Genomic DNA, 15,236 nt, shown 5'->3' with positions numbered 1-15,236 from the left:
ATGACAAGTCTGAAATAACTTCCATTCAACCAACTACAGAATATTTAAAATGAAAATAAAGGAACAAGAATAAAAGAGCAATGGCTTTCTACTTTTACAATATAGAACCAAACCTCGACAACAATAATGTATTCCTGTAAATAGAGATAGCTGTCTTTAAATCTTTAAAAATCAGAGATTAGGTTCATTAATAATTTGCATTTTTATGCAGAGAAAGGGTTATAAAAAATACCCTGGGTTTACTTTAAACAATAATTGTCAAGGATGAAAAGAAAATATTAAGAAAAATTTTTGTTTCTTAATAAAAAGACAATTTAAAGGAAATTTAACAGAGCAAGTAATTTTTATCATGGCACCAAAGTTACATAGGACGTACTAAAATAGGCTCAGCAGATAATTCAGATAGTAAAATTATGTGCTTCAAAGTCTAGCTGATTCTTAGCTTCCATGACACATATTAGTAACACAAGTATTGTGAAATGAGCTATTTGGAGAAAAAGAAAATATAGATCCTCAACCTCATACACTATGCCAAAAAAATTCCAAATTTTTATATATCTTGTTTTCCCACTCAATTGATTAAAGAGGATGGACTCTCTAAGACTTAAATTCCTTGGCAAAAATTAAGTAGGAAACACTGATAGATCTGAGTGTATAGATTATAAATTGTTTATCAAAAAATCACATATGCAGCTGAGCATAGTGTCTCAAGTCTGTAGTCTAAGCACTTTGGGAGGTTGAGGCGAGAGGACTGCCTGAGCCCAAGGGTTCCAGTCCAACCTGGGCAACTTGATGATATATTGTCTCTACGATATATCAAAAAAATGAGCCAGGCGTGGTAGCGCATGCCTGTAGTTCTGGCTACTTGGAGGGCGAGGTGGAAGGATTGCAGGAGCCCAGCAGGTTGACACTGGGGTGGCCATGAGCATGCCACTGCACTTTAGCTGGGGGAGAGTGAGACTCTGACTCAAAAAACAAAACAAAACAAAACAAAACAAAAAATACACATGCAAAACTTAGAGGCAAATAAATTAGGAAAATATCAGAGAGGTTTTATACACTTAATGTATAAAAAATTCATGTAGACTGGTAAGAAAAACCAAGGTTAAATGAGGAAAAAAACTCTAGACAATTCACAGAATGCAATGACTAAGACATTTGTTTCTAATAGTCAGCATGTAAATGAAAACAAGATGCAATTTAATACTGTATTAGGTTAGCAAAGTTTTTGTTTTTAATAAGAATATTTAAAGCTACAGCAGATATGGTTCACGCAAACACGCTGCAGTCTACTGAACAAATGAATAAACTCTGTCAGTCATGAGTTGTGTAACCCTGGGTGAGTTGTAAAAGGCAGAGCACAGAATCTGATACCTTTGAAGGTAGGTATTATTATCAGTATTTCTGAGAAAAAGTGTAACAATAGGTATGAAGAGCTTTTTCATACTCTAGGCATCACTGCTTTCATATTCAACTTTACTAATATATTTGAAGGTGGGAATCATAATTTTTAATGCAAATTTTCTAGACCTAGTAGCAATTCAACTGAAACATTTTCACTTTAAGAAATCCAGTTACATATATGAGAAGCTAAAGAAAGAAATCTTCCTAGGTAAAGCCTTTAAAGTAATACTATATGTGCTCTCAAGATGTTTAGAATGCCTGCTGCACAGAAATCCCACTTCAGGTCACTAGCAATCACATGGATACCCTGAGAAAGATAATGAAAGTACTCAGAAATTGGTATCTTTCTGCTTGAAGTTTCCTGAAGTGCACAGCTGGGAAGTCTCTTAGCAACCACAATGTAGAAATATATCTGTGCACCCTTATCTATTCATTTTATATTTAACTGATCAGTAACAAAACCATGTGCTATACAAAATAAAGAATCAACTCTATTTGAAGTCAACAGACCAATAAAAATCAAGACTTCAGTTTCTTATGTCCTCATACACCCTAGGAGGCACTGGATCAGTGACTTTAGGTTTAAAAAGTATTAGATTTCCAAGCTTAATCAGTGGTTTTCATATTTGGGATCAACTGAACCAGAAATACCATGAATGAAAACAATTGTAAATGGACTGATCTGAGTTACAAATCCTGGAATTAGGAGGTTGTAAATCAGAATAATTAGGTTGCCCTCGGAGAGAGCAAGAGAGAGAAGTATTTCCTATTGTTCTTGCTAGAGAGTTACTGGATACCACCGTGATTATCAAAGATTAGTCCTCACAAATATAAGTTGAATTAATAAGTAGATGAGCGATTAAATAGCAACTGGGTAAGCATTTTCTTTTTGTGATGAATTTTGTAGCTTGTGGGTATCTATTTGTAAGGAGGGGTGATGAGCATCCTGAGTTGCCTGCTTGACAAGAGCTATGAAACATATCCACATATACCATTTCCTAAATGGTAGCTAAGAGAGGGAGTGAGGGGATAAGGAAGGACAGGAAGTGGAAGACCATTTAAGTAAATACTTGTCCCACAACAAGTGCTTCATGTATATTTCCTCATCAGTTAATCATAAAAATAAACTAATGTTCATGTTATGGAAGTTAAGAAAATTCAAATCACACAAGCAGCAGGACTTCTATCCAAACCCTGAACTGTCTGATTGCTAAGTTCATGATCCCCAAACTTTTAACCTTTCCACTGCAATACAGAAAAAAATACCAAGAAAAGAAAAAGAGGATGATAAACTAGGGAAGAAGAAAGTGGAGGAAAAAGATAACAATATCAGAGAAACAATCTATACCACATGGTTACAAGTTTGCTTAGTGTTAATCATTTCAAATACAGTTTCTATGGAAAAAAAAATTGGCTTTCAAACAGTAACTTACCAAGGAAGTTTAGGAACCCAAGAAATAAAGTTGGGAACTTTATACGTATATAAGATATTTTAAAGTACTTCTGTATCTATTTTTATCACTTTAAAGTATCTTGTTAATACTCCAAAAAATTAAAAAAATATTCAACCCAAAAAGAATATTCTGCCAGGTATGGTGATGCTTGTCTGTAGTTCTAGCTACTCAAGTGGCCGAGCCAGGAGGATCACTTGAGCACAGGAGTTCGAGGTTGCAGGGAGCTATGATCATGCTACTGTACTCTAGCCTGAGCAACAGAATGAAATCCCCATCTCTTAAAAAAATTCTTTTGTGAAATTTTAGAAAATTTTCATTAACCTTAAGATTTCAGGAGTTTGTGTATATTGAAGAAAGTTGTAGTTAATTAAAATTGTTTGATAATTCAAACTTAATCTAAGAACATGTCTTGCTTTTAACCTTGATGTTTATTAATGTTTTCAAAACAGTCACCCTAAAAAATTCCTCTATTCACCTGACTTAAATTATACAGTATGTAAAGTTCTAATCCTTAATGACTTGAGACCATATAATAGTACCTGAGAGAAGGCTATCAATCTGAATGTCTGATGTACAAGATAAGCAAAGTTAGTTGCATATATATTGAAAAGTCAAGTTGTAGTCTAAAAATTGGATTGTTTAAAGCTAAATAACTGACATGTTAGTTTGCTTCTTTTCTAAACATATTGAATAACAACTTAAAGTTAAGTAATGGTTTGGAGAAGTTTTAGTAAAGTTGTCATTAACTTTGTTATATTTATTTAGTATTCTGAGTCACAAAAAAAATTTCAATACAAACATCATGATTTCCAAGTGACTTTTTATGGGATAAATACTGTCATGCGCTGCATAATAATGTTCTACAAGATTATAATTCTATATTTTTACTGCACATTTTCTATGTTTAGGTATACTATACACACAAATACCATTGTGTCCCAATTGCCTACAGAATTCAGTATAGTAACGTGCTGTACAGGTTTGTAGTCTAGGAGCAATAGTTTATACCATAAAGTCAAGGTGGGTAGTAGGCTGCAAAACTGCCTAACAATACATTGCTCAGAATATATCCCTGCCATTAAGCAATGTGTGACTGTGCTTTTAAGGTTATTTATTTTTACAAAGAGTTCACAATGGTATTCTGCTTTCTTTAGACTGATCTTGCATGAATAGTTTCTAAACTTTCAAGTTTGAATTAACAGTTGAAGGTATAACTAATGATCATTTATTTTATTCTAAAACAAGTCAAATATTATATTTTAAAACATGTTTTATATGGTTTAAAAATACATGTTTATATTTACTTATTATATAGAAAATGTTGATTTTCTAAAAGTCTAAATTTTTTAAGAAAAAAAGGAAAGCACGTAGACAACTATGTTCAAAGAACACAGTAGGGACTCAGGCCTTAGTTCAGGAAATAGCATATTGTGTCTTTTTTCTCTAATAATGGAATAGAAGTCAAATTATTTTGTTGTACAATTATTCTCTTAGGCATACATAAAGTAAGATATTCTTATTGGATATCACTAGGATACAAACTGGCCTGAATTCATAAACTTCATAAATTACTGAACTTTTAAAAAGATTCACTGTTCTATTATTTTCATGTAAAAATATTAACTCCGAATAACTGTCCACAAAATGTAATCAAACAGATATCTAACTAAGGCTCCTTTAATGAAAATATAAGACTTTTTAAGTTAATGTATCTGGAAACTTAATGAAAAAGTTTGATGGTTCTTGGGGCTAGTATACAATAGTTAAGAGCAACTAAATGATTCAGCCTTCTGAGATCTTATTCATCTTAACCAGTGAGTGGTTAGCGTGCTAATGAATGTGCAACATCTCTTTTTTTCAGCTAGAGATAAGAATGTGGTTCACAGCAGGCAATGTAGCTTCTGCATGTTCTCTGGGGTCTTTTCAGATGATCAGCAAGGAAAAGAGAAATTAACTCTACTTTAAGGCAGTCCTGCAATATTGTTTTTTTCTTTTTGGTCATGAAACAGAAATGGAGGCATGTCCTGTACTATTTCTGTTTACTCTAGTTTAACATGAGAAAATACAACCTTCTACTTTCTTTCTTTCTTTTTTTTTTTTTTTTGAGTTGGAGTCTCACTCTGTCACCCGGACTGGAGTGCAGTGGCATGCTCCTGGCCACCACAACCTGGACTTGCTGGATTCCAGCGATCCTTCTGCCTCAGCCTTCCAAGTAGCTGGAACTACAGGTGTGCACTACCACGCCCGGCTAATTTTTTTTATTTATTGTAGAGATGGGGTCTCGCCGAGTTGCCCAGGCCGGTCTCGAACCTGCTGGCTCAGGCAATCCACTCACCTCAGCCTCCCAAGTGCAGGATTACAGGCTGAGCCACCGAGCCCGGCTCCGTCTACTTCCAATACCTGTCTACTTTCAACACATTTATTTTGGAAGGTCCAGTGCATTTTTACAGACTGATAAGGGTTCTCAATCTTTTTGTTTATGTAGGGTATAGTCAATTCTGCATTCCTAATTCATCAGCCTTGCCAATTTTATCTATCGGTTTGGCTCAACAATAGCTGTACCAAACTCAGGCTGGATATATTGCACAAAGCAGGGGAAAAAGCGTTTAGATATCAAATCCCAGATCCCAGATGCTAGCTTTCAGCCAAAGAATCACAGAAAAAAATCATCATGCTCATCTGTAATTTCCAAATTTAGTATATTGAGACATAATTCTAATGTTAAAATTATTGCCCTTATATAACTGGTCTTCTACTAAAATGTGTTTTATTCAGCTGTGTCAACAAAGATTCTTTGTAATTATGCTTGTGAGATGGAAATAACATTCCAGCTAGGCATAACCCTTCAACTTGGTTAGATGTTAAGAAAACTACTTCAAGTGCATTTTCCCTGCTTTGGAAAATCTAAAAATGGAGCCTGTACAAATAATATCAACTCCTTGTCAAAAAACTGTTCCTTTAAAGAAAGAAAAGTTTTCTACAAGTTCTTAAATTAGCATTAAGTATGTGTATAGACCCAGAAAATATAGTTAGTAAAGAAGCAAATTGAAAACAGTATTAACTTAATTTCCTTTTCTTAGTTAGTTTCTGTCTTCTCTTACATATCACTTATGTAAGCTCTAATTGGAAATCTGGCTTTTGAAATATTCTTCCCTAATGGAATGTAAAAAAAAAAATGAAGCTAAAGATGATTACACTTATAGCACAAAGTTATTAGTATTTATGAAGTATTGCTAGAAACAACAAAGACCATAACAATATTTTTGATACGAAGCAGTTCTTTTAGTGCAGGTGCAGTATTTACAATTAGCCTAGTTCCTAATCTGTTTGCTATAAAGAAATTCTAATCTAAAATGCTAGCCCTTTTGATGGAGATGCTAAAAATGTCTGAAATTTTAGCAAGGAATGGTGTAGGAAGATGCATAAAGCTTTTTTGTGTTTATCAAATTTGCCTTCATTTCAATGTGTCCAAGGGTACTTTGATTCAGATGAAGTTGTAGAAGAAGATAAAAAATAACTCTTCAAAGAATTATGAAGAATGGTTCCATTAGGCTTCTGTTAACTGAGAAAATTGCCAATATGTATTTACTGGAAAGAAGAGAATTTTGAGGTGACCAATTCCTTTTGGCAAGCAGTTTACTAAAGCTATGACCAAGCATGACTGTTTTATTAAATCAGAATTTTTATTACATCATATAAAAGTATCTCAAAGTTCCCATAATCTTCTGCTTGAAACCTATCTAGTAAGCTGAATGCAGTCACTAAATGATTATAATGGTACCCATATCAATTTCACTTTTTTGCCAGAAACTATCACCATTCAGTGAAAGAGATATATTATTATACCATTATATACTAAGAAACTCCCCAAAGGCCTTTAAATAGCATGAAACACCACCCAAATCCAAGAAAAACGCCAGCAAAGAGATTTATTTCTAACGACTTAATAACAAGGGAAAAAAAATGTTTCCAACCTTCTCCACTTACCCAGGAGTTTTGCGATGATATAAAGGGCTTGTCCCCAAAGAAAAAGTTTTCCGTCACGGCCACAGTTGCTAGGAAATCGCTTTTGACTACCAGGGTTTTTTTTTTCATATTCTACGAAGTCAGCTGGCACATAGTAGTACTTTGGTACGATGGGATATCCTATGGAGTTTTAAAATAAATATTTAAAACATAACAAATCAGTGTTCTCTCCAAAATTCCTCTTCATGAAATTGTAATGATTAGAAAGCAGAAAGGGAAAAATTTTACAGGAAGTAAAAGATTTGATAAGCTAAAGAAAACTTGATATTCTGGTTCCTTTCAGATATTGCCAGTGGAAAACATGGAGGAAAGAAAAGTAACTTTAAAACACTAATTCGACAGCATATTGTTATGCTCTGGCCAACAATTTGTACATAATCTTCTTTAACAACATTTAATTTTAATATCTTTAAATGAGTCAACACATACACAATATGTAAATATGTAGAGCCATAGAGAAAGCTATTTTTAATGGGCTTAGTCTGTAGAAGCTTCACAAATGAGATAATGTATAATCTTAAGTGAAGAATTATAACTCTGAGCCATTGCTAAGAGCAAAGAAATCCCCATTTACGCATAAAGCCCATTATCTATCATTCAATATCATCAAAGGGAAAAAGTCATCTTCCCCCATGACCAACTCGTTAAAAAATATTACTTGATAGAAACTAAAATTATTATTTAAGGAATAGGATCCTTGTGAATGATACAATGGAAAAATAACCAACATTCTAAGTAGGGTGCTACAGAAGATTTTTTGCAACATTAGCCCACAGTAAACTTATTTCCTAAAAAAATTCCACAGATTTCCCTAAAATTTTGCTTCTTTATATATCAATAAATAGTGACATTTGTGTCTAAAATCAGTAAAAAAAAAAAGTCTATGATTTAGAGAATACTTTGAACACCGTTCTCTGAGCATGATGAAACCTAGAGTGAGATGAATTAAACTACTACCTCACTAAATTAATGATCTGCCACAGGATACTAAAAGGTCTGACTCAAGATATTTAAAATATTAGATGCATTATAAAACGTATATCTTCGTTTCTCAAAATGGACAAGTATTAGTAGCATAAAGACAAAATAATTATTTTTTAAAATTATTATTTATTTTGAATTCAATATTTACCCATAAACATTTCACAACTTTTAACACTACAAGCACTTGAAAACGTAAGCATATAATATGAAGCATTTACTCTGAGATATTTGTGGAAAAACTCCCAAAATATCATAGACTTCATGTGAGACAATAATAAAGTCCAGTGCTATGATTGTCAGCATGTGTGTATTCTTTTTTTTAAACCAGTAAAACATAATTTTTAACTTCCATTTAAATATGTTTTCAAAGCTGTTCACTCATAAGAATATATTTTTATTCTATTAATACTTTCAAACCCTAAAGTTATTGATAGAACATCTCATTTGGAATTCCTTTGAGAATTAGTTTTTTGGTTATATAGAAAAGTCAGTTATGTACTTTTATGGTCTCTGCTGGTGTTTGACAGAAACCAATATACCCTTAATAATAAGATCGGGCTGTCTGACCATTTCTAAAATATTGAATCCATCTTCAAAGAATGACATTTTAGCACCACAGCAGACATTAAAAATATACCACTAACAGCCCTAGAAGAAACTCCAAAGAGAAGGCCAGAATGTTCTCGGCAATGTTTGTGCCTTTAGACAAGGGCAAAACCAAGATAGCTCAGACAGGGGCAGCACTCACATTATTATAGCACTTTTGGTGATCTGGATAAAAACCAGTCACTTTATATCACTGCCACATTATACAGAATAAAGGAGTTACATAGTGAGTAGCAGATGAAGAAACTCTTCTCACCTGACAAACTACTTTGGAAGTATTGATCACCTAATTCATCTCCATCTTTGTTTTGCTTAATGAACTCTTTTTTGTATTTTAAAGATATGGGGTACAATTCAGGATTAGGTATACAAGTGGTCATCCTACAGGTAAAGTTTGGGCTTCCCTTTGATCCCCACTTTGCCTGGTTTGAGATCAAGTACCCTTAATAATGTTGTGCCACTCTCCCCCACCAATGAACTCTTTTTATAAAAAACACATTTATCATAATAAATTAATGGAGATTATTCATTCTAATTTCATTTGAGGCCCATTCATTTTTTTCAATTTAATATAAATTATTTTGTTTTTATAAAGGGCTTGTTTATACATTTCAAAGGAACAATAAAGAAATGTTCGTAGGAAGAATTTCTTAAAATTCCAACTATACCTTCTGTGGTCTGATGAAGTACTGCAGTCAAAAGATCCTGATATTCCTTTACTTGCTTGAGATTGCCTCTAAAAACTCCTGAAATGTAAAAATAAAACATCCAACAGCAGTTGAGCTCAATAAACATCTCAAAGATTTTACCTTAGAAATATCTATTAGACCAATCATAAATATTTTGGTAATTTTATATGTAAATCATAAAAATAAGATTAGAAAAAGTAATGTAAATCTATGTGATATATTTCCAAAAAAATTGATTTTAGAAAGCCACGCTAGCATTTTGAATTGAAAACTAAATTTTAATTGAAATTTCTCTATTTATAAGTAAAAATGTTACAGATATTCATGTCATGATTATAGGACTCATGATTTCTATTAATAAAAATATTTTTGTCAAATGAATTAGTATCATTTTTTAACTGCTTCAAAGTAGTTTTTAAACATTCTTTAAGCAATTTAGCCTTCATTCAGAAAGTAAAATAGTAGTATATAAAAATGCAGGGCAGTTAACATCACTGAAGTGCAGTCTATTTCTAGCTGAAAGAAGTCATATTTCATTTCTGCTCTTCTTTAAGCCACTTATATCTTATGCTTAAATTTCAGGAAAAAGCTCACTTACCATCAATCATCATGTAAAGGAAAAATATAGGAAATTCACATTCAATGCCATCAAATAGCTAAAACAAAAAAAAAAACATTAAATTTTTCACTAACAAATTAGAACAACTATAGTTAGGCTATACGCTAAAAATTCATTTATAGTAATAACTTACAACTACACTGATTTTGTAAGTATCTTTGTTTTTTGTTTGTTTGTTTGTTTGTTTTTGAGTTGGAATCTCACTCTGTCACTCAGACTGGAGTGCAGTGGCCGCTCCCGGTCACTGCAGCCTCGACCTGCTGGGCTCTGGTGATCCTTCCACCTCAGCCTTCCAAGTAGCTGGAACTATAGGCACGCGCTACTATGCCCAGCTAATTTTTGATTTATTGTAGAGATGAGATCTCGTCAAGTTGCCCAGGCGGGTCTCGAACCGGCAGGCTCAGGCAATCCGCTCACCTCAGCCTCCCAAAGTGCTGGGATTATAGGTTGAGCCATCGAGCCTGGCCTCCTTGTTCTTTAGAAAAAAATATCTCTCAGGACTCATTATTCAAAAGCTCATTCATTCAATCCATCAAACAGCAGTCATTTAATAAATATTTACTGAATACTTACTAATGCCTGGAATCAACTAGACAGAGAGTTACAAACACAAAAGATAGAGAACTTCCCTCAGAGACTCACAGTCTATTGAGGAAGCTGGCATGTAAATAAACAACTACAGTGCACTAGGAATTGTCTATACATAGTATATGAGGATCAAAGGGAATGAAACCCCTAAGTCAGCCTTGGGGTCAGGGAAGAGTTGTAGGAAAGAAGATGTTTCAGCTAAAGCCTAAAGGACTTCACTGGAGTGATAAGCTAAGGGAACTCAAGACAGAGAAGTAACAGTACAAACCGCAGATGCAGAGAAACACAAAAACAAAGAAACTACCAGCACTTCAGTATTTCTGCAATAAGCAAGGAAAAAGTACTGAAAACTAAAGTCCAATAGATGGGCCAGGCCAGTCAGAGCAGGAAGGGTCTTGGAAGTCATGTTAAGAGAATGAGACTTTGATCTGGAAATAACAGGGAACTACTGGTAAATACTGGGCAGGATCAGATTTACTTATTATATTTACTTGCAGGACTTGGTAAATGGTAATACTGAAGACAGCTGTAGGGCAAGAAATAAGAGCAGATAGAAGAAGGCCACTGGAGCAAAATCCAAATGATAAAAGCTGACAGCCTAAACAGGGGTTTCTCAAACTTGATGCTACTAACATTTGTGGTCAAATAATTCTTTGTTTTGGGCCTGTTCTCAAAAGTATAGGATGCTTAGTAGCATCCCTATCCTCCACCTTCCAGATGCCAGTAGCACTCACAAAGTTATGACAACCCAAAATGTCTGCATTGTCAAATGGTAAGGGCAAAACTGCCCCAGGATACAAACCACTGATTTAAACCAATGAAGGAAGAAACAGAATGTTAAGATTTTAAGGAGACTAAATCTGCCAGCCTTGGTGATTGCCAAAGCTGGATAAGTGAGAAGGAAGTGCCTAGAATGACTCTCATTAGGGGGCTTGGGCAGAGGAATGGAAACTGAATATAGGCAGACTCTAGACTAAGTGAGAATGTCCCAAGGTCAGTTGCATCCATGGGTAGGGCACTCAGGGAGAGAGATATGAGTTAGGGATAGAGATCAACAGCTGAAGCTATGAGAGCATGGGTAGAATGCAAAGAGAATAGGGCTGTGGATAGGTCCCAGGAGAGCAACATTTTAAAAGATGCAGAAGAAGAACAATCTGCAAAAGAAACTAAGGACAGTGAGAGAAGTTAGTAGACAACTAAGAAGAGAATAGGTTCATAGGAAATGGAGAATGTTCTAAAAAAGAGGACTCAGCAAAGACACTCAAATGCCAAGAAGTTCTATGAAATAAGATCAGAAAAGTATCTACTATGACTCAATAACCTAAACTGACTGAAGCCAGTAGAGCTACTGTAGAGTGTTGGAGAAGAGTCTCTTTGTAGAGAAAGAGTAAGTGGGAGGCAAACAAGAAAAGACTCCAAGTACAGGCCATGCTTTTTATTTATTTATTTTTTTTTGAGTTGGAGTCTCATTCTGTTGCCCAGACTGGAGTGCAGTGGCCGCTCCCGGCCACTGCAGCCTCGACCTCCTGGGCTCCGGCGATCCTTCTGCCTCAGCCTTCCGAGTAGCCGGAATTACAGGCATGTGCTACCACACACGGCTGATTTTTTTGATTTATTGTAGAGATGAGGTCTCGCTGCCCAGGCGGGTCTCGAACCTGCGGACTCAGGCAATCCACTCATCTCAGCCTCCCAAAGGCGCGGGATTACAGGCTGAGCCACCAAGCCTAGCTTAGGCCATGCTTTTTAAAAGTGTGGCTACAAGACAAAGAGGTTGGGAGGCAGATAGGGATATGGGTGTTTGTGTGTTTGTTCAATGATAAACATCAGTGTGTTTATGCAAAGGAAAAGTCAACTTAAGTTGAAGAAACAGGACAAAGGAAAGGCAGAAGTGGGGAGATGAGGAGAAAAAAGAGAAATGGATATCCTTCTATTTGGAGAGAAAACAAACTCTGAGTGAGTGTCATAAGGAAGTAAAAGAGAACAGATAGGGTGTACACATGGAGTGCTAACCTCAGAAGGAAGAATAGCACTTCTGTGAGACGAGATGGAGGTTAAGTATGGATGAAGGAAAGAGGCAATTGAGGAGGCCATACAGAAACTAAAGACTATCAAGGAGAAAATGAGAACTAAACTCTGGGAACTTGAGTACCAAAGGGAAAAAGCCAGAAAAGCCTTCAAGGGAAGTTCCCGGTAGGGTCACATAGTAAGACTGACAAGAAATGAAAGCAGTGATGAGGACTGAACCAAAATACATGTCCTAAATTTGGAGTGGCACCTAGCCATAGTGTTTATGGTTTTCTTGGTGGTGCTTAGCAGCATGTGCAGAAATAGAGAAAGTTTGCTAAATGGATCCAAAGCTAAAAGTATGCAAGGTGGTAGATTCAGGTGGTCCAATTCAAATATAAGTGCGGCAAATTGGCTCGGTTTGCATTTATTAAATAAAGAAACAGTTGAATCTTTTGGCCCAACCTAACAGACTGTAACACTGCTAACATTGCTGTAAAATTTCAAAAATGCACAAAATAAAGTTGACTTCTAATGCTTCCAAGTGATAGTCAACTGTGAAATTAAATAAAATGAGCCGGGCTCGGTGGCTCAGCCTGTAATCCCGCGCTTTGGGAGGCTGAGGTGAGTGGATTGCCTGAGCCCGCAGGTTTGAGACCCGCCTGGGCAACTTGGCGAGACCTCATCTCTACAATAAATCAAAAATTAGCTGGGCAAATTAGCTGGGCGTGGTAGCACGCGTCTGTAGTTCCAGCTACTTGGAAGGCTGAGGCAGAAGGATAGCTGGAACCCAGCAGGTCGAGGCTGCGGTGGCCGGGAGCGGCCACTGCACTCCAGTCTGGGTGACAGAGTGAGACTCCAACCCAAAAAATTAAATAAATAAATAAATAAATAAATAAATAAATAAATAAATAAATAAAATGAAGCTGGGCATGGTGGCACATGACTGCAGTCTGGGCTACTTGGGAGGCTGTGGCAGCAGAATTGCTTGAGCCCAGGAGTTCCACTCCAGCCTGGGCAACATAGCAAGATCCTACAGGTATTAAAAAAAGAAAAATAAAGACATAAAAGAAAAAAGAAGTTAAACAAAATGATAAATACCTTGTCTGGTTTTCCTGCAAAAGTTAAGTGTATATTGAATTTTAAAAGAATAGTATGTTAATTGTCAAACAACTTAAAAGGTATAATGTTGCCTATACCTTTTCTATATGCAAATACATGGGGTCCTTACCTGTCTTCAGTGAGTGAGTCAAACTCTTATGCCCATGTTTACAAAAATAATTTTTTTTTTTATTTTTATTTTTATTTTTTATTTTTTTCATTAATCAGTATTTTTTATTATGGTTTTAATGTACTCCCCCAAAGCAAAGTCTTTAGCAATATGCGTGAGTTCTTACTTTCTTTGGGGTATTATAGTTTCCTAGATGGCTTAAAAGCAGCTAGTATAAACTTGGATATAGGGATATGTGTATGTGTTTTTGAACTACAAATGATTTTAAACCTAAACATTTAGAGGACTATATTTCAAAAGGAAGTGTCTAAATGAAACAGATAAAAGAAGAGGAGAAGGAGGATCAGTTTTAATAAGAGCATTTGATTAACAGATTCAAAGCTGTGTCACAAATAGGTATTTGATACTATACAAGACAAACAGTATGAATCAGGCAGACAAAGGACTGAAAATGCAATAGAAAAATTATTTACCCAGTGAATCAACATGGCCCAATATGAGCAGATACCTCAGTGGTAGTACGAGCTAACACTTACTGAGCACTTACTATGTGCCAAGCACTATTCTAAGCACTTTTAAATAAATTAAATCATTTAATACTAGTAAGAACCTTATGAGATAGGTACTATCATTTTACTAATGAAGAAAATGAAACACAAAGAGGTTAATTAGCTAGCCCAAGGACACACAGCTGGTAGGTGGCAGAGCCAGAATTCAAACCCAAGGGTCAGTCTTCTGAATCTGTGCTTTTTACCATTCTAATATGCTACTAACATGGGATATTTTTGATACCTTAATTTCAGCTGGTTTGTAGTAGCGTCTGTTGGGATCTTCCAATGATGTTCTATATCCATCTCTCAAGAAACGCTTAAATCCATATTTTCCTTTTAATTTTCTAACTACTTTATCAAGTGTCTGACTAAAAAGAACTTCATCATCTAGGGCAAAGGCAGGATAACTGATGCAGGGGAGAAGGGCAGCATCTGTGTTCTGCAGGTAATTTAAAAAAAGAGATTGTAAGTATCTGCAATGCTATGATCAACACAGCCAGAGGAGAATGATAGCGATAAAAAGCCAACAAGGTTATTCAAATGACAGCAAGCTTGCTCTGCTCCCAGGGACAGACAGACATTTCTATGGCATGCTTCAGTGAACCTCATAGAGGAGATAAAATTTGTTAATAAAGAATATTTTCAAGGTTCATTACTGTGCTGAAACTTTAAAATATTAATTAAAGCACTATGCAAAAATATAACAGTTGCCACATCTTAGTGTGTCATAACAACTTGCTTATAATAGAGAAAAAGAGAAAAAAACCTAAATGTCCAACAAATAGTTGAGCTAAATTAGAAGCTATTAAATATTTATAATGTAGGAATCTGTTTATCAATATGAAAACATGTCCACTCATAAAACTAGGTGATCAATCATTGTAAACAATATTGTTCTAGCTCTATAAAATAAAAATATTACATATGTGCATAAAAATGTGTGGAAACATATATTTATAAATGTCACTCTAAAATTATATCAGAGTGGTGGAATTAGTAGATATTATGTTATTATTATTTGATTATTTTGGCATTTTGTTTTCTTTTATCATAATCTTACATTACTTATATTATTCCATC

The 15,236-nt window shown here is 35.0% G+C and overlaps 1 protein-coding gene across 1 annotated transcript in view; it reads right to left on the bottom strand.

The window, feature by feature from the left end:
- Nucleotides 1-15,236, bottom strand: part of PHKB (phosphorylase kinase regulatory subunit beta) — a 187,228-nt gene that overhangs the window by 104,366 nt on the left and 67,626 nt on the right. Inside the window, exons 10-13 of the mRNA XM_008070580.1 lie at nt 14,398-14,595; nt 9,762-9,819; nt 9,143-9,220; nt 6,846-7,004 (exon numbers count right to left, since the gene is read on the bottom strand). Of these exons, the coding sequence (XP_008068771.1) occupies nt 6,846-7,004; nt 9,143-9,220; nt 9,762-9,819; nt 14,398-14,595 (493 nt within the window). The remainder of the gene's footprint in view (nt 1-6,845; nt 7,005-9,142; nt 9,221-9,761; nt 9,820-14,397; nt 14,596-15,236) is intronic.

The sequence above is a fragment of the Carlito syrichta genome, unplaced genomic scaffold (assembly GCF_000164805.1).
Source record: "Carlito syrichta isolate Samal-C Ts95f unplaced genomic scaffold, Tarsius_syrichta-2.0.1 Scaffold313764, whole genome shotgun sequence".
Lineage (NCBI taxonomy): Eukaryota > Metazoa > Chordata > Mammalia > Primates > Tarsiidae > Carlito > Carlito syrichta.
This window is presented reverse-complemented; position numbering and strand designations above follow the sequence as displayed.